This window comes from Phaethon lepturus, unplaced genomic scaffold (assembly GCF_000687285.1).
Source record: "Phaethon lepturus isolate BGI_N335 unplaced genomic scaffold, ASM68728v1 scaffold3736, whole genome shotgun sequence".
Classification (NCBI taxonomy): Eukaryota; Metazoa; Chordata; class Aves; order Phaethontiformes; family Phaethontidae; genus Phaethon; species Phaethon lepturus.
The window spans coordinates 3,925-24,412 of NW_010546778.1; the positions used below are offsets into that span (position 1 = coordinate 3,925).

Below are 20,488 nucleotides of genomic sequence, written 5' to 3' on the forward strand. Positions count from 1 at the left end.
AGTATAACTCAAGGGAACACACAGAGTAATTTAACTGCAATATTTTGCCTTTGCCCTTTTAAGACACTGTATTCTGGACTTTGTGGTTGAAACGTGTTTAGCAGGAGTAAGCTCACCGTTATATGTCCCCAAGTTTCTTCTGACTTAGATTCTGCTGCATGTACTTGAATTAATTCCTGACTGGTGGAGCAGAAGACAAGTGATCTTAATATTGCCCATTGCTCCTTGAAGAGTTTCTGTAAGCTAAGGTGCAGTACTCTTTTTGCTCTGATGCTCTTGCAAACTTATGAACTTTTTGTAAAATGATGATGAAAGCCACTGTGGCTTCTGCAGATACATGACTTTGTCTTGGTCTGTTCTGTGTGTTGCACAGTGTAAAACATTTTGTGCTATTTTGGAAGACTTGTGAGCGCTTCATAAACGTGTGTTTGAATATATGTATTTTACAAGTACTGTGTATATATGTATTTTACAACTGTCTGTTGCCTATCATGTGCCATGTCAGAGTGCTCTCCGCCCTCTGAAATGTTCTGTGGGTTGGAGTGACTTCCTTTGCTTGGAGAAGTCTCATGCTGACTTGTACTTTCTTTAAGTATTATGACTGGAGCTACAGTGAGTTTTGGCTGTTAGTAGTACTTCACAGTGAAAGGTCAGCTCTTCATCCCTGGAGCATATACAAACTTAGTTCTTTTTGTGTTTCTCTTGCTCTCTCTTTTTTTTTTTTTTTTTTTTTTTAGTTCTTCTTTTCTATTTTCCTTAGTTTAAAAAAAAACTCTCACATTTTCTTTTCACTTGAAACAAAGTACTTCTCAAATGTAAGAAAAATCTGATATTCAGCACTTTCTATATGAGTTAACTGAAAACTTAATAAAACATTCAGGACTTCATAATAAACTGTAACCGATTACAGATGTCTTTCTACTGTCTTCCAGGAATGAATAGTAGATGTCTGTTAATGTACATTATATAGTATGTAATGCATAAAATGTACATACATTGAAATTTTGAAAGTAATTAAACCTCCTTTTTCTGTTATTTTCTGTATGTCTGGAGATATTTAGCACTCTGGCTCATAGCTCATCTGTTTCCACTTGTTCCCTGTAGGAAGTTTTTTGAACTGGTGGCAACATTGACTTAATGGTCACTGTTCCCATCTGCTTGTTCTCACTCCATGGTTTGTGCCTGTACAATTGTTTCTTTGGCACGTGTTGAGCTGGAGAAGGGAGCAGATATGTCTGAAATTGTGGAGTGTGTTGTGGGTTTGGTTTTTTTCTTTGAGTTTGTATTTTTTGTACTGTTTAGCCATGATCAGCTGAACAGATATAGGGCTGAAAACAATTTTCTGTATTTGTTATTGGAAAGAAAGGTGGATGTCGTATGGAATCTGCATGCCTGTCTCATAGATGTATGTTGCTGTATTTCAAAGTGAGAACACTTTACAGCAAGGTAAGACGCTTTTCCTGAGGCAGGGAAAATGCTTGAATGCTTCTCCCTATATTTTAATACAGGATGTGCTGTATCTGAGGTGCCTTCATGCATGTGAAGGGACAGAGTTTCAGGGAGGATACTCGTGAGAAATGATTTGGAGTTGTTCCACATGAAAGAACCTCTGAAGTGGATTATGGTGAAGTACAAAGGTTGTTTTTATAGTGTTTTTTTTTCAGCTGGCAATGACAAGTTATATTATGAAAGCTCCTAAGTGATGTGAGTTCCTAAATCCAATTTCTCAAAAGTGACTTGGCATCTTTAATTACATGGGCATTCTTGCTGATTGCACCTAGTGTGTAATGTAGATAAGTCTTCGTGCGGTGTGTGCTGGTATCCAGAGGACCTCCTTATGAATGAGCAGAATGGAGTGGGTTCTGGTAATTATGAACTGCTTAGAATAATTCAGTTAGTATTTACTTGTGTGTCTTATATTCTTATATAAACCTCCATTTCATCACGCTGATGCTTTTTTTTTTTTTTTGTGGTCTTGCATATGATTCGTCCATTGATGGGTAATCATGTTAAAAAGTATTGAAGATGGAAAGAAATACATCACTGTTCTCACTTGAAAGCTGAAATGCCTGGAGGGCTAACGTCACAGAGCTATACTATTCATGGCATTAGCAGGTTTAAAACGCTGTCTTGATTCCACACTCGACAAGCAGCAGATTTGTGACAGACACTTTCCTGAATAAGTGTGCAAACAGCTGCCAGCGTGCCTCGTAAATGTAGCTGGGCTCAGATTTCACAAATAGCATTTTCACTAAGATCCCGACATTTGTATATTCTCTCCGTGTTGAAAGGATTATAATGCCAGGATTATATCAGTGTCAGTTTGGCTTTTTCTAAGAAGCCCCTTTGCTTCCTGAAAGAGATCAGTCCCATTCAACATTGCAGCCAGCAGTCAGTTTGTCAGAGGAGGTAGAAGAAAGTTCTTTTGGGAATACAATATTATTAAACTTGTCCCATCCTCAGGACTTCACAGAGAAGGCATTTACTAAAGCATATACTAAGAGCAGAAAGAAGAATAATGGTAAACCAAATTACTGAAAATGGCAAAGAGCTATTGCTAAAGGGTAAGTACTTCGTGTTTGATGTTAATACCTACAAAGGATTATAGTTTTCTGAAACTGTCAGTGTATCTGAACTGAAGAAGAAAGTCATTGCGCTTTCTGAAACACAGGATTATTAAATTGGCGAATCCTTTGAGTTGTGTAGTATCAGTCAACTTGATTGGTAAAGCTGTTCTGTAATCTGGTTTTGCAAAGTACGGTAGAAGTTTGAAAGTAACTTTACACGTGTTTAGGGATAAATTGAAGATCTGTGCTTAATTCTGTACTGTGGTGCAGCCTGACTGTTGCATAGGTTGGTGTCTGGGAAGGATTTGGCTGCCTCTTTCATGCAGAACACAAACAAATGCAGTCGTTAGAACTCTGAACTGTTTCAGAGGAACTAATATATTATCAACAATACAGCTCTTTAATTTACTTTTTGGTAAAACTGTGCTTTGTTTGTGTCACTTTTGTAGATGCCAGAGCTGTTGCTGATTATGAATATGTACATGGTATTTGCAGTGTAGTGTGTAATGAATTTTAATAAGCACACGTTATACTTACTGGATAAAGTTTGGTAAACTCAAAACTTTAATGACAGTGTCAATTTAACAGTGAAGTAAATAATGTTAGGTATTAGTCTTAAAGTGGTGAACAAACACTTTCATATTTTTAAAATACCCATGAACATCAATAGTTTGTCCATAAGCTGCAGTTTCTGATGGAAGTGTGTGTCTGTGTCTGGCATGTGAGAGGTCAGTGTTGTCAGCATAACTGGTAGTTCGAGACTGTGTTTTAAGTACAGAGGATCTCTTTGCTGCCTAGAAGCTATCCAGGGAAAAATCTATCCTTTCATTCTGCTATTCTTTCCTCTCATACAGCCTTATTGTTGCATGGGTTGTTATCTAGTGCAACTTTGGCCTTTATTTGCATAAAATACTGGGTCAGCCTGGAATTTACAGCTTGCGCTTTCTGCTACCTTCAGTGAGAAAGACCTGGTAGCCCAAGGTCTTAAGTGAACTGGCATGAATAGATTTTAGTTAGTTATTACATTACCAATGCCTCGTTTGTAGCGTGAATGAGTTTTATCTAGCTAGACACAATGCTATTTATTTCCCATTTCTCCTATTTCTGATGTAAATATAATACTCCTAATAAAAAACACCACCTAACACCCCCCCAACCCCAAGAACTTAAAGTTTTCAAAATATTTTGAGAACTGTTTTCTCTGAGCTTGGAATGTTACTATCAATCTTTTGCTACAGCAAAATAATTGAATTCTTGGTTTCAGTTTTGAAAAACCTGAAAGTTAAATCATGACTTTTTGTTTTTGCATGAAAAAAGTGCCTTGGATAATACTGACTACTCGTAGCTAAAATGAAAATAAGTATTCCTCATTATCAGATTTGTGATGTCAGCTGCCTGTTCTGCTGACATAAATCAGTTTGTAATCAGAATTTTCATTTTAGAAATGCATCATGTTTCTGTCTAGCTGTGTGTTGTCCATAGAGAAACAAACATTTCTAATAGGCTGTCTTTTCCTAATTATTATCATTTTTAAATAAGATCTCTACTTTGGACTGTTACTGATGTTGGATTAGGATTTTTGCTAAGCAGTTGGAAGTTAGTAATTTAAGAAAAGAAGCAATATCTGATTTCTGTTTATGAAATTTATACATCATGATCTCTGCAAAAATATAATTGTAAATTGAATAATTATAATCTCCCAAATGAACCAAGGAAGAGGTTTCATAACAGTTCTAAGAGTGAATAAGATTTTTGTTTAGCCCACCCACATGTGAGGAGCCACATAAATAAGTATGTAAGCAGATTTAGAATGTATTTGAAATCAAATTGTCATCTACATGTTTCTTAGGTTGTCGTAATATGACAGTCTCTTGGTATACTTCAACAATACTCTTGAATGCTTTGCTGCTGAAATGTGGGGATATTGGGGTTGTTGAACTACTAGGAAAGGCCAAGAAACTTGTTTAGTGTTTAGAAACTTTCTGTTCTTCAACAGTTCTCAGTTCTGCAAAACTTTAATGCTAGTGGAGGATGAGAAGAATGCTATCTGAACATAGCACAGCCTTTTGGGGGGAACCAAGGTTCATCTCACAATACAAGTGCTTGGGAAAGCAGTATCATTGTTAACACAGTTCTTGAGAAAGCACTTTCTAGATGTTAAAACAGTTTCTTTTGTAGAAACAAACAAACAAACCAAAACCCCAAAGTGAAATAAAAGTGAACGTGAACAGCTTTTTATATTAAAACTTCTACCTTCTATCTACCTACAAATGTCTTTGAAAATAATGTTGTGACTAATAAAATTACCTGATTATGTAAGGAAGAAATACTCTACCTGAAAATAATTTCTGCTTGCAGCAATCCCATTGTTCCGCTAGGTTTTTTTTTTCCCTGTAGAATGCCATTCTTGGGTGTATTCATTTGCTTCTAGGTCTTGTGAGAACAGTAAATGTAGCAAACCTTTTTTTTTTTTTTTTTTTTTTTTGGTGGTCAAAAAATCAAACTGAATTCTGGCCTAATTACCAGTTGCGTAGAAATTTGCAGAAGATCTTGACACATGAAAATCTGGAAAAGCATTAATAATTCGGAACAGAACTAAGTTGCTTTCCAAAGTGGGATAAATTTTGCATACCTTAAACCATCTATAAATTAGGTTTTTATTTAAGTTAGGTTCTCTTTAGAGGTGATTTGCAGCATGCCAAGATGCATGTACAGGAGAGGAGCTCCAGGGATCAGCTAATCGAGCCATCTCTTTCTGAGTAAAAAGCAAGCCAGCATGATTAGTTGAATATAACTGCCTGCTGTTTAGATAGCTGAAATTAGGTTAAAGGAAGCCCACACCAACTGCCTGGGTATCAACTCTAATTTCTAATCTTAGAGTCCAGTGTTATTTGTAAATGGAATACTAAAAATATGAATTATTGATTTAAAAAAAACAAATAACTCTATGATTAGATAATGTTCTTTGTGCATGAAAATGGCTCAGTTTGTGTCCCTAGCTATCATGGGCTTTGTGGCCAGTGACGCTTGTAAAATAGTGTCTGAATGACAGCAAAAAGTGGTGTTAACTGCTATACAGTCTATTTCATTACAATTTTTGTTTACTGTGGTGTATACAAAGGAGTCTACATGCATAGTACAATTATGAGTGAGATATTAGCTCTTACGCTTCTCCAGAAATTAAATTACATTGAAGGGAGGAGTGGTGAGCTGTCCTTTGAGCTGGTTTTCTAGTAAGTATCTGCTGTTTGTCAGTTATAAAGAGGTAAATAGAGCAACGGGTTTCTTTCTTTAAGCCCAGCATGTCAGTTCTAACTCTGCTTTGTACTCTAAAATTCTTGGAAGAAATTTAGCCCCTCGGTTAAGATTTAGCTCTTGATATTTCAGGCAGGAGGGATTATGGCAACTCTGCATGCCACCATCACAGGACAGGTCGTAGCTTTGTCTAGCTTGGCTGCCTAGCAAAGCACGTCTGCGAGTCTGTGCATTCCTCTTGAGATACTATGAGCATGGTGTTCGTGCCTCTACCAACTTGCATTTCATTAGCTCAGATACGTGCCTGTAAAAGCGAAGCGGCATAAGTTCATTATCAAAGTTCAGCCCTCTTGGGGATTTTTTTTTTTTAATGTTTTAAGCCTTACTGCACCTTAATTAGCATTACTACATTTTCATTGCTCCTGTTAAAGCGAAGCAGCATAAGTTCGTTATCAAAGTTCAGCCCCTTGGGGATTTTTTTTTTTAATGTTTTAAGCCTTACTGCACCTTAATTAGCATTACTACATTTTCATTGCTCCTGTTACCTATGCTGGCTATACTAAAGCTAGTCAGACTATGTCCATCTTTCAGCATGCCTTAACTTGTCAGGTAGATAGAGCCTCCATAAGAACCTCTGAGTGTCTCTGAGTTAGTCATGGCCAAATGGAAAGATCTGAAGTTGTTTTAAGATGTACTAATTTCCACTTATTTAACTGTACATGATGAAGTAGGGGAGTGGTGGTTTTCTTTAACGGGGTTCAGAAACTGACAACAGAGGAGAATAGAACCTTGCCAGGTTGAGTCATGCAACTGCTCCTGCTACCTTCTCACAGGGATGATTATTCTTTTAGTAGTCTGGCTGAGTAGACTTTATCACTGTGAAGCTTCCTGGTCTTTCTTTACAATAGTCTCACTCTGCCTAATAGCTCTCATGTATCCTCACTAATCTGTCTCTCTTATAGTTATTTTCATATATGTGTTTTGTCCGTAATTCTCTCTAAATTCTGGGTTTCGTCCCTCGGTGGCTAAAGAAAACACGATGGCTTGCACAAAAGACTCGCACTTGGCGTGCTCAAGCAGTGAAACTGTGTCCCTCTGGCCTAATCCACTTCTAGAAGGACAGCAGTAACCTGAACACTGTCTTCTGTTTCCCTAATATTTTTAATTTTCTTTTAAGTAAAGACAACATCAAGGTTTTGGAGAAGATCAAAATAAAACCAGTCAGTAGAATATCTGCTACAGTTTTGCCACAGTGTTATTTCTTGGCAATGAGATAAAAGTTAGGCAAAGCATCCATTTATTGCTTTTATTCGGTCTCATGGGATTATGTGTTTGTATGTGCGGGAGTATGCACAGTTAGGATTTTTAGGTTGTGTTCCGTGGACCGTCTTTGGTGTTTTAGGTGATCCACGCGATGATGAACCTTGTTCTACAGACCTGCATCCGTACCTGAGTAGGGGAGCTCTAACAAGTTCAAGGAACTATGGTGGCGATGTTTAGATAAACTGTGTAATTGTGGTGGTGGCTGCAAATAGCATTATTTCGTTTGGAAGAGAACTGGTAGCATTCAGAAATAAAATACCTTAATTATTGAAAGATAACGAAGACTGAGAAGCAATGAAACAAGTGAAGAGGCAATATTAGCCTACTTGGAGTATAGTTTGCCTGTCTCAAAAACTGAGATTAATTAGGGACTAAGGCAAATAAATTATTCTCTGTTGCAGAGTATATAGCTCCCTCTTTAAGAAATGTTCCTTGCAAAACAATCTTGCATGATGAAAACTAACACCAGATAGCTACTGTCCAAGACCAAAGACTTGATAACTAAGAATGTGGAAAACTGTACCCATGTCACAAGATGGTGCTTGCCCAGGAGACTTCATGCTTCAGAATGTAAACTGTCCTCGTGTGAAGCTGGGGCAAGAATTCCCCGGAGTAGCTTTCCGAGGTCACCTCCCGTCTCTTCCAAAACTGATGGAGATAACAAGCTCTTCCCATGCAAGTAAGTCTCTTTTAAGCTGCTGGTATTGCTCATTGGCAGGTGGAATATACTAGACGATTTTTTATTGTAGTACATATTATATACTGTGCTGCAGTCTGTTCTATTTTGTCAAAGTACATTTGTGATTCTTGTTGAGGAAATGGTCATCTGCTGTAGGTTTTACTCATGAAACTGGTAACAGAATATGGAAAGAGAGAAGATTGGACACTTTGATGTTGTTATTTAGGACATGTCTGAAAAGTAGAGATTGCACCAAATGTGCAACCGGGGTGACGGTGATTTTGGCTATCATGTAATTAGCTGTATTTAACTTGGCAATATAGTACGCTTCTTGAATCGGCACACGTCTCTGCAGCACCTTGTTCTACGTATTGGTGAAGTTAAAATAGGATGACATTGTAACGAACGTGAACATCAGCTTACACTCTTTTGCCTCCTCCTTAAAGTGTACAGTGTTTGAGAGGGGGTTTAATGTGGCACTTCATTGGATCAGTAGAATCATGAAGTTTCGAAGTTCACTTTTATTTTTGCATTGTCTGCAGTAATTGATAATCTGTATATATTTTCAGGATAACAGAGCTAGTGCTGTGAATGTGGTAAAAAGCCAGCTGTATTCCTCTATCATCTGAACTTTTCCATCGAGAGGAAAAACATGACGTAGCATTTGCAAAAACAATACTCTAGTTCCAGTCACTAGTTCTACTGATTTTTCTATTGCAGTTGCTTTCTTTGGGCTTCCTGTGTGCGGGAAGATGTGTAAAGCAGGCACACCAAGGAGTAAAATTCAGAGGGAAAGTCTAATGGGAAGGACTTGGGTGATGCTTGACAATGCAAAGAGAGAATAAGAGGAACTGGAAGCTCTTTTTGACAGAGAGAGCAAGAGCTTCTGAAGAGATCAGTTGTGACAAACTTACTGGAGCTAAAATGAAGATGTATCTAAAAAATAACGCCAACTAACTTGAAGATTCATCTTAAGTCACTGGTCTTTGTCAGGCTCAGATGATGGTATGAAGTAATTTTTCCTAACTGAGGAGGGTAGGTTATACCGATGACAGTAATGAGAGGCTTGGCATTTTGAAAGAGCAAAACAATTGTTATCTTAACATAAAAATCTGAGATTGAATGTATGAGTTATCTTGACAACAGTACGATTTTATACATAAAAAGGGTGAGAGTTTTGGTAAGCATTACAAGTAAAGGAACGCCCGTTGTACTTTTTTGGGATACTGGTAAGCTGCATCGGTAAGGTAACATTCCTGATGGAAGAACAAGGAAAGCTAAGACAGCAAAGAATTGATTTAAAAATCACTCAGTAATTTAAAAAAAAAAAAATCAGTTTGATTTTTTTTTTCAAACATTCAGTTACCAGAGCTAGTACATAGGAAATGAGAAAACAAAACAAAGTTACTCATGACCTTGCTGTGTTTGGTAAGTGTAATGAGAAGATCCTGCACAGACCAAAGTCTTGAAGAATCAAGTAGATGGTATTGCTGTTGAGGTTGTCATTATCACTGGCACTTGTGTCCAGTTTCATGAGTAAAACCTGTATGGCAGATAACCCCATTCTGCGGCAAAAATGCAAATGCACATCGACCACAACAGGATCGAATGGACTGCAGCACAGCTTAGCACACATACAAAATAGCAACAAAATTGATCTGGTATACTCCTTCTGCCAATATAGATATAACAAATAGAGCAAGCAAGTAGTTTTTGCGTATTTTTAGTAAATATTTACCTTTGCTGAAGTTGATAAGCATTTTCTTTGATGCTGTGTTGCTCAGCTTACCGCTATTTTTCTAGTTCTGCAAAAAATTCTACAATGTACAGCAACGTGGACAGCTCTTCTGCGTAGGTTGGGTCAGCAAATAAGCTGAGCCCGCTTGTGCGAGGCAGCTGCTAGTTAACATTTTGGTGTTAGTTGTCAGAGCTGTGAGAAAAGCAATAGGTATGTAAACATAGCAGACTGCTATCTACAAATATTTTTGGTCTCAGCTAAGTGTTTACTTCCAGAAGCTTAAAAAGACCTCTGTTGTTTGTGAATATTGTTTTTCCAACAGTTTTGTTCAAAGCACCTGTGAGCCATTTCCAGAAAATTGTGCTTCTTTCCATGCATCCCGACCCCTCAGTAAGAATAATACTGAGCTTTCTCATAATTTTTTTGCTTATAGCAATTGCTTTTGTAATAGTGCGCTGTATGCTGATCACTGTGTGTAGGGGAGGAGTCTTCTATTTGCCCGGTAGGTTCATTTTTAAAGTTGATTCAGATTTCAAAATGCAGAGGTACATTCTCTTCAATTATATTGAAATAATTTAGTGTAGCCTTGCTGAATTGATTACCTTAATCATTGAAAATATGCACTAAAAAATCCAGGTGTTTAATCTCTTGCTTTTTATGTTTTCAGTGTACAATACTTCTTTAACTTGGAGTATTTTTATTTGCGATTTTTTTTCTTTCATTTTCAATTTCCTTAGTGGTTACTTTTTTTGTAAATGAAAAAAACAAACAACTGTTCCTTGGACTGATCCTTTCTTAAGGAGATACTCTTGGAAATTGCTTTAGCGTGTATTGGCTGAAAGAGCTGGGCGTGAAAAGTTACAGGCAAAAGAAAGGATTTTTTTGTTTGTCAGGCTGAGTGCAGTGGAGCCACAGGTCCGAGAAGTTCTGAATACTGGCATCAATTTAACTTCCCCCCCACACCCCCCCCGAGCTCATTTTATACTACAGTGTCTTTTTTTTTTTTTAAAGTTAATACTTGTTACAAAAAGCTCTACTGATCTTCCATGTTACATTTTTTTTTAACGTTTTCATTGCATATGTGAATGCTTTGCTTTTACTGTACCTGCTGTTAGGTCTTAACTTAAAAGCATAAGAGGAGTCTGAAGAATGCACAATCTAATTGTTCAAAATTCAGTAAGTGTAAAGGCATCATGAAGTGAGCACATATGGTGCCTAGGATTAGTGCACATAGTAAAAAACCACACAACAACAAAAAAACAACAACAGAAAGGGGGGGTGAGCTTTTGTTCATATTTACCTATATTGTAATAACAGGAACTAGTCTTTGAATTGTTCAGTCTTACTAGATCTACCTAAGCTGCTTGGACAGTTGCTCAGAAGTTGCTCTTCGCATTAGTAGTGATTTCGAAGTGCAGGAGAACTGTCTTCGCTTGTCACAATTCTATATGAGAAATGGTTATAAAAGGGACCATTAGAGAATAAAGGTGCAGATAGTGGTGTAGCTGTGACCCTACTTGTAAATTTTACTTTGAGGTAACTTTTTTTTCTATTTTAATGAAAATGGAGAATAATAAGAAATAATAACTCTGAGAGTAACACCTCTGATATGGATAACACTGCATAACTTCAGATACTAAAAAGAAACAGATTCAATTGACCAAAAAAGTTTATTCCCTATGGTTTTTGTCAAGGTTACAAAGTTTCCTTGGGATATCTGCCTTTCTGCTCTTATCAAAGCATGCTGCTTTCTTTCTTTGCAGGTCATGGCAACCATAAAGAAAACAGTCCTTTCCTGAACAGTTCAGAAGCTGGCAAGGGAGGTGATTACTATGACAGAAATCTGGCCTTGTTTGAGGTAATTTCTAACGGTTTTTCATACTTCTAATGTGATTTGAGATCTTCCAAGATGTGAGGGATTGAACACGTGGTATTAAATGGAAGACAGAACATTGCAAAGATACAGGCAGTGGGTCGGTACCTAACTTTCACTGCATGACAGATCTAAGAGCCATTGGTGTGTTTTAGGGATATGTCTGTGAAGTAGCAAATTATAATGGTACCAGAGGTGACCTGAATAATTTGAATAGTGAAGCTGTGGCACTGTGGGCTGATCAGTGTGGAAAATGAGCATGGGCTGATTTACTGTGTTAAGAAGGACCGTGTTATTTGGTAGGAGAGTACCTAAATTCAGGTACTCAAATTAGCCTGGGTAGCCTGTATTATGGCTGCAGTATATCAGTAATATGGATTTCTCCCCACATGCTTTTTTGTGGGTGTATGTCTGTTGTCAAAGGCACCAGCAGGCAGAGATACCCGGCGTGATGAAAAGGCTCGGATGTTATGACCACTTGGGACTGTGAGGCAGAGGGGTATGACTGTTTCCATGTGGAAGTGAGGAGGACCAGACTGTCATGTGGGAGGCCAGCTGGAGCCATGCCAAGCCCAGCAGAATCCTCCTCCACATCCTCACCTCCCTGGCACTGCGTTAAGTGCAAATATATCATGGTGCAATAAGACCAAGTTTCTAAAAAATGTTTTCAGAAGCTCAGGTGCTGAGTGGGTGCAGAGAGTCTTTGTATGGCTCTGCAGCTGCTTTCCAGCTGGGCTTCTGAGTTACAGCTTCACAGCAATACTGGCAACATGTACCCCGTGTTTCCCCTTCTGGGAACTCGGTGTGGGGCAGCCTGAGCTGGCTCTACACTCCGCCAGGTTGGCGCCTGCAGAGTTCAGCTGCATGGCATAGAGCCTGGACAAGTATAGCTAGCCTGCCGCTAGATAGGAACTCGCCGTGGAAATGCTACAACCATGTTTGCAGGCAGTGTGCTTGAGCTAAAAGACTTTGATGCATGCTCCCAGTTGTGGTGTCTCCTCCCTCCAAGGCATGGTAAATCTGTGATCAGAGCAGATTACAGCATAAACTCACTTGCAGATCATGAAGAGCTGGCCGCTTATGACGTGGCTGCTGTCGGTCACACGCCCTCCTTTTTCTACGTGATAACACAGTACCACACATCGGGGTTGCAGACTCTGTCTGTGGTACTAAAGAGGAGGAGGAGCAGCAGGTAGCATCTCAAAGGCCTTGCTGCTCAACTGAGCAGGAAGCATGTGTTGCCTCAGCCTCTCTCTGGAAGGAATCGTAATCAGGTTGTAAAAGGTGTGAACTGCAGGTGAGATCAGAGGAAGGAATAAGAGACGGGACATTTGGGGTCAGTTTCTGCCATCAGTTGGAAAGCACATAATGCTACTGATCCTCCCAGAAAGTGTTCATGGTGATACATGAATATATTCTAAAACTCCAGACAGTGAAATTTTTCTTGATCTATTTTAATTTCCTGTGTAGAAAGTTGTCTCTTTACCATGCATTATCGACTGTGCAACTAGACATGTAAGACATCTTAATTTCAAAAAGAAAGGGGAAGGGAATTATTTTGTTCTGTGGGGTTTTTTTTTCTTTTTTTTTTTCTTTTTTCCCCTTGAACTTACTTTCTGTAACAGAAATTGGATGGGATGAAGGTAAAAGTGTGAGGCCTCGGTACATGTGGCTTTTGGGATTTTTATCTAGATCCACGTGGATTGGATTACATAGTTTGAAAAATGTAATAAAGTTATCAGAGTGCATGCATGCCTAAAATGACTGGAGTTTAATCACTAAATCTCTGATTTATTTGGCAACTTGACCTTTTTAAAAGTATATCTGTTGATGTAAGGTGACATTAGAGATTCATGCAAGGTACACGTCCATTTTCTTAGAGTGCCAAGGCTCAGACTTCTTTATTGCTGTAATTCATGCTTTTCAGCACCTAAGAGAAGGGTGCAGACCTGTTGGCATAGCCTTTTCCTGTCAAATTTGCCCTCCTTTCAGAAAATTAAATCCTCTCATCAGTGGTTCAGGCACAAAGAAATGTTCTGTCATTCCGTGGATGATTTCCTGGTGTGTTCTCTGACAGCTTCAGGCATGCCAAGGCAGGCATGACCCCAGCCACTCTTCATAAACGTTGTAAATTGCCCAAGTTGACTAGTTGTCTTCTTCCACAGGAAGAACTTGATATACGACCAAAAGTGTCATCTCTGCTTGGCAAATTGGTCAACTACACAAATCTTACCCAAGGTGTTAAGGAACATGAGGAAGCAGAAAGTACTGATGGCTCGAAGAAGAAGGTTTCAAAAGTAAGTAAAGATTCTCTCCATGGCCAACTGATGGACCGGATGATTCCCTTTGTGATTTCTGGGGACCTGGACTCCGTTCTACTTTATCTTAACCTCTGCCAGGAGCCATGAGAGTGTTGCAAAGATGTGACATAGAACTCTGTAGGTAACCAGATGTTACTAAAGAGTTGGGGCTGAGGTAGTGGTTAAGCACTGTGCACTACAGTGCAGTTACATACACTTGATATGGATTTAGATAAGTAGCATAGGCTATTAGTGGTGAATCAAATAAACAGCAAAACAAAAACCCAGCTTTTTCCTAGTGCTGTTTTAGCTGCCCAGCCGTATCTGACACATCTCTACAAGCCTGGTAGGTATGACACAAGACTTGCAGGAGACAACACCCTTCTAGAATGTGGGTGGAGGTCAGATTGGACACCCTGGGGCAGCTCAAGTGTCATTCCGGTGTTAGGCAACTGAATCCTGCCCCAAAGGATCTGCATTTAGATGGTTAGCCCATTTGAGCTGGCCTTGTAATAACTAGGTAGAAGGTGGGGTTTGATTGTTGGTAGTTAGATTTCTATCAGGAAGTTTATGTTTTAATTGCTCTTCCTAGTGCTCTGGCAGTCTGGCAAGTGTTTCAGTTAGTGCTAAACCCTAAAGTGGTATGGCTGCATGTTGCAGCACTTGCAGGCCTGTCAGTTCGCTTGCAAATTTTGTCGAAAGAAAGTTTTCCAAAAAGCTAAGATAGCACTTGAATTCTAGGGATTTTATAGTACTGCTCTGTGAAAGTTTGAGCCATTTGAGAAAGAGATAGCAGCGATAATGTCGAAAAAGAGCACATTGTTCTCAAAGAGAATGCACGTCACCCCATGCTGAACACCAGCCACCCCATGCTAAGCACCGGATTCCAGCTCCCTACTCCCTCTCCAGTTCCTTACTCTGCTCAGTTTTATGCTGGGGTTAACACAGTTGTTGAGTCAACATGAAGCTTAAATTCCATTTTGTCTGAGACCACATGCACTAAAGTGCTGTAATATTGTGGTTAATATGACATCATTACAAGATAGAGTGAAGGTTGTCTGGGTGCAGTAACTGCATTTTGGTACTATAAGATCACATTAGAAAAGGAATTTAAACATTTTAACTGTGAATTTCTTTTGTGTGGTACTTGATGTTATACTAATTGCTGAGTCTGTCCAGAGTCTTTACCTTCACATTACTAGAATGAAATGTCATCTCTGTTTCAGCATGCTTTTGGTGGGAATAATGTCAGGCATCAGCTGTTAATATGGTGTTACTGCATAATCTGAAATAATTGTCAGCCTCTTGCTATCAAAAGCAGTTCGATTATTACCCTAACAAAGCTAGAATGGAGGGGGATACAATAGGTACAGTCCTTACTATTTTAAGAAAGTTCTTTGAGAAGGGTCACTTTTGCTGTTTATTTCCTTATTAATTGCCTGACCAGACTACCAGGGTAGGATGCAGTCTAATCTGAAAGCTTGTCACTTACTTGCCTGTCTGAAAAAGAATTGGGAGAACTTGGTGATGGGTCTGTAGTGTCAAGTTGGTTAAAGCAAATGCAGTATTGCTCCATAAGGTAGAAATGGGGCAAGTAACAGGAAACTGAGAAGTTGTTTTAAATCCCTAGTAAAGTAACATGTAAGGTTTGGTGTTAATATTTCTACATCTAGGTATCATTTATGTAAACACGTATTTTCAAACTGTTTACTGCCATAAAAAAAGAGCTGTTGTCTTTGTTAAAGCCATGCTTCTATGGTAAAATAGAGTTTGGGCTTAATACCTGGGTTGTCCTGAATTATGTTTTCCCATGTCCCAAAAATGTGTGTTTGCAGACTTCTCAAATGTTTTTTATAGAATGGGTTCAGTAACTATTCCAAAAGTGACAATGTGATCCTGTGTTAATATCTCAGTATTTTCTGTGTAAATACTGGAGTTGCCTTAAGTGAATCTTTGCCCAGTATGGCTGTGTCTAGGATAAATTACATCAGCTGCAATAAGTGCAGTTTGAATTTCTTACCCTTCTCTTGCCATAAGCAATATGAAATTTTAAACATCTTTTAGAATAAAAGAAGGTATAATACTAACTTGGCCAATAATTATAACCATTAAAAACGGGAAATTCAAAAGCAAGCAGTAACTGTACAATGCTACAGATTGAAGGTATCCAGAACCTGTGCAAATGGGATTCTTCTATACATTTGTTTTTAATCATCTTTGAAGCACAAATCAATGCGCTGCTGTTACCTTGTCCTTCCTGTTTGAGCGTTAGTACAGAAGCGTGAGTATCCAGCCCAGCACGACAGCAGGTTCTGTTTTTAAGTGCCAGCATTGTTAACTGACTCGTTGCCAAATGCTGTACCGGGTACCCAGCCAGTGTGGCAAAAAGTCCGATGTGTCACGTACTGGAATTGGCATCTTATAGACAAGAATTAGAGCAAGGAGGGTGAGCAGGCTCTAGATCTGGTATCCAAAAACTGAACGAAGCAAGCAGTCCTTTCAGTAAGTGGATACATAATTCTCTATCTGAGCAGATAAGAGAGGCCTCTTGGTGAATACCTTTTTGTGACCTAGCACACCCCTACCCACCAAATCATATCTAGTCAAATGACAAAAAAACCCCATGCAAAAACAAACCACAAAAACCCCAAACCAGCAAAAACCCACAGCCACAAAAAAAAAAAAAAAAAAGACAAGGCAGTTGTGTGCACATGAAGTAGCCAAATCTCCAAGGGGTGGGTATCAAAAAAATGAGATCTCTCTTCCAAAGTTTAAGCTTGAAGGACTAGAGGATGATGGGCTTTAGCCTGTGGAGATCACTGTTGTCAGCACCTGCTTTCTACAGTGACAAGACTAAGAGAGACCTGAACGTTTCTGCAAGCTCTGGAAAGTACATTACATGGCTATGGCCCATCTAGTCTCTTGGAATAATTGCTGCAGAGTTTGTGGAAGATGCAAATGAAGATCAGGACAATTGCAGTGCATACAATTAATGTAAACATACTACCCTGTTTCAGCATTCCCATTAAATATTTTTGATGGTAGTGTTCTGTGTTAGATACACATCAGATAGAATTGACACTACTCCATGTAATAGGGTACATATACAGTCTTTTATTAAAGCACTTAACAATCCCATTGCTATAAAAGTATCCCCCTTCTCATGATGGAAAAAATTAAATTAGCAGTTTTAGTTCACATATCTTTAATAAGGCAGTTCATTTCTGTGCTGCTGTCTGTCCTCATGCTGCAGAGCAACCGCGAGAGCTGTCATTACCGATCGATGTCCCTGAGCCCTGCAGCCAAGTGCTTGGATAACCCATCACGCTGGCACAATGGAAATAGTGTCCTTCAGACTCAGATCAATATTTGTATGAATTATGTGTCTGCAGCTGATCAAAGTGAACGGGAACATGATCTACATCACTGTTTTCGAGATTTTTCTGTCCCTTCTTGGTTGATCTAAATCAGCATTCTTCAAAATGTCTTTGCGTTTCATTTCCTTTATGCAGCATGGGCCGTTTAATTTTTTTCATGTGGTAGCTGTTGAGACTGAATGTAATACCCTTCGTATTTCAGATTGCATTCTCTTGAGACTTCAGCACTGGTTTAGTATCTTGCTGATTATAAGATGCTATAAAAAGGGTCGAGTCACTGCAGGCTACTGGTGTTAAATATTTCTGAGAACAAGCTGGTTCAAGTAGTATTTGTGGATCATTCTTTCATACCAGTATTTTTTATTCCACAACATAGGAAAATCCAGGGTAAACTCTTATGCCTGAGGTAGGGTTAGTAACGCTGCAGCTTGGGTTTTGTCTGCGGCCGATGCTTCGGCACTTCCTGGGCGGCTCTGCTCTGCAGGAGTCTCACAGCAATAGAACTAATGCACGATTTCTCTTCCTCTGTGGCTGAAGTTAGCTTGTAACTTGACATGCGTAAGAGGCCACTTAAGAGGGAGGGGGAGAAGATAATGAACAGCAAAGCAAAGCTGCGGGGACCACTTAGGGCAGAAGATAGGGAAGAGCTGAGCTAAGGTGAATTCTTATGCAAAGGAAGCAGGTGTTGGGAGATGTGTAAAGGGCAGGCTGAAAACTCTGCTGCTCTGATAGGGCTTGGAAAACTGTCATGTAGAATATATAGAATAACTGTGCTCTACTTGCTTCTCCTGCGTAGGGGCAATAGGTTTGGCTTCTTTCCTTTTCCCAGATGCCAGTTTTGAGAAGCCCTTAGAAACTCCCTTGCCTCTAAGATACCACGCATCAGGTAAATTTACTTGATGCTGGCTGTTGCGTTCAGAGATGTCGTGAGGGGACTGACTGGTGGATGAATGGTCCAATAGATGATAAAATTATGGGAATGTCTCTTTAAGAGAGGCAAAGAGTACATTACTGTGGCAATAGGAAGCCCTTGTCTTATGCAGGGCAAAATCTGCCCAGAGCCTGGCAACATTATTTAGTCCTTCCTCAGTTCATGTTTATGCAGTTGAAGACACAGTGTGAATCAGATGAAGGTGTTTGAATCAAAAGTGTCTAAACCTCCTCTTCCTGAGGAAACAGGTACACTATAAAGAATACACTGAGAAGATCCTCCTCGACGGCAGCACTGGAACAAGTAATTTAAAAATCCTTACCTTACCCCAATCAGGATACGTATGTACAAGTGCCATTTCTGTTAGTATCAGAAGACAACAATTCCTTTTGTCCTTACACATAGTCCTGACAAAGCTGGTCAGGTTAGTTCTATAGGTTGGTAGTTTTTGTTCAAGTGGCAGATGGTGTTTTAGGGATTGTTTAGTACTGTGGCATTAGAACAGCTGAGTAACATCTCCCTGGCCCCATGCTGGTAGGGGTAAGTCCCCTGCAAACCGTCGGCACGTGGTTCTGTTGCCCACTTTACTTCAGGAGGTTCACCCGAGTTGAAGTGTGCATGGGGAAAGTCTGCTTGATCTGATTTAGCTTTAGTCACACAAGGAATTCAAAGCTGACTTTGAAAAATTCAGTCAGCAGTTCCTGGCATTTCTAACAAAGAACTATACCTATCATGTTCTTAGGCACAGTTTTCTTTTGTCGTTGGCAGGGCAAATTCCTAATGCAGATGAGGAAATCTCAAATTGTAACATGTCATTGCAAGTTGAAGCACTAAATTCCTAGGTTGCTTATTTTGACCTGGTGATGTTACAGATATTATAACCATTTGATTTTTTAAGGGTTTTGCTTTGTGTAGTAAAGTATACTCTCAGCTTACCTTAGGTAACTAAATTTTTCCATAGTGAAGACAAGGCAAGATCAAAGTCTTCACAGCCATTTTATTGCTTTAAGAGTAATATGCCTGTCTTAAGTGGCGTTGCTTTTGATTCATGACTGACTTGTCTATAAGAGTGCATGTTACCTATTTATTTTTGCATTTAGTCAATGCTGTGTGGAGTCAAATTTGAATAAGTGCTGTTCATCCTTCTCATTTAGATAATTGTTCATGGGTTTCTTTAAATGCTGTCTATCTGTAATATGTTTTGGAATTCAAATTTATTTATAGCAGGAAGTATGAAAAGGGATGAGCCTTTGAGAAGTTACACTCTCTATTCCCCCAGTGTTTCAGCATTCTGTATTATTTTAAATACAAACCTCAGACAGCAGAAGCAATGAAATGTCTTGGCAGGAAATCACAGAGATTTGGGACTCTGAATTGCTGCTAGTGTCAGGTGTGCCAATGTGGGGAACACTTTTGTATCCCCTGAAATAAAACTCTTACCAGTGGCATTTTGATATCACTGTTTTGGATCTGATTGTCCTCTGACAGTAACTGTTTAGGCAAAGGAGAATTCTACAAGATACTGTGTTGAATGCCAGTCATGTGCAGTTCCGTGAAGTTACATAACTGACTTGTATTTTCTGTCACTGTCAAAAGCAACTCAGAGTCTGATGCAATCGTTATTTAAATGTAAGAAAGGTAGAATCATTAGTTTTGTATGAAATATATAAAATGGAAGGAAGTACGTTCATGCATGTCTTCCAGATTTCTTCCAAATCTTTTCTAGTTGTAACATCACAAAAGTTATGTTTTCAGTGAAACTAATTTGTAAAGTCTGGAGAGTAGGGTAGGATCTGTCTTACTCGGGGTCTGCAGCATTCAATGGGTTTTCTACTGGAAACAATAAAACAAGTACACGTATGTTCTGTTGTTAGTAATTGATGTTAAACGCTGAGTGTAATTACTTCAAATGTGAAGATGTGATAGGGTCAACATTTTGTTCAGAAATTCATGGTTTTGGTGTTAGGAGTTGGCTTCATGTTTTGTGGACTTCCAGCACAATAGTATTTGTGTGTGTCTACCTTATGTTTCCCAGATTTCTACCATTTGAAAAACTGAAGTTGTAGGTTTTCTTGATTACCTATGCTTTGAATAATTCCAGTTAATGAATGTCAATGAACCTTTTTTTTCAGTCACCCAGCATGGGCACCCTGATGGGGGTGTATTTACCATGCATGCAGAACATCTTTGGGGTTATTCTCTTCCTTCGGCTGACTTGGATGGTGGGAATGGCTGGAGTTCTTCAGTCCTTCCTGATTGTATTACTTTGCTGCTGTTGTGTAAGTATATAGGTAAAATAATGCATGCGACATAACCGCTGTGAAACTATTGAGAAACTTGGAGAGGCTGCATTGTAGATGCATGTGTAGAGAAAAGCCAGGTTTAGGCTAGACAGTTCTGCTATGTTTGTAGCCATGTGATTTCCCCGTGCCGCCCCCCCCCCCC

General features: G+C 39.1%; 1 protein-coding gene across 2 annotated transcripts in view; it reads left to right on the forward strand.

The window, feature by feature from the left end:
• Positions 1 to 2,518: 2,518 nt before the first annotated feature.
• The window catches only part of SLC12A4 (solute carrier family 12 (potassium/chloride transporter), member 4), a 39,945-nt gene continuing 21,975 nt past the window's right edge, over positions 2,519 to 20,488 (forward strand). Inside the window, exons 1-4 of one of the 2 annotated variants that reach the window (XM_010289409.1) lie at positions 2,519 to 2,564; positions 11,326 to 11,420; positions 13,601 to 13,732; positions 20,176 to 20,322. In XM_010289409.1, coding sequence (XP_010287711.1) covers positions 2,519 to 2,564; positions 11,326 to 11,420; positions 13,601 to 13,732; positions 20,176 to 20,322 — 420 coding nt within the window. Of the gene's footprint in view, positions 2,565 to 7,652; positions 7,825 to 11,325; positions 11,421 to 13,600; positions 13,733 to 20,175; positions 20,323 to 20,488 lie in introns of those variants that run through there. The other variant, XM_010289408.1, reaches the window with a different exon arrangement.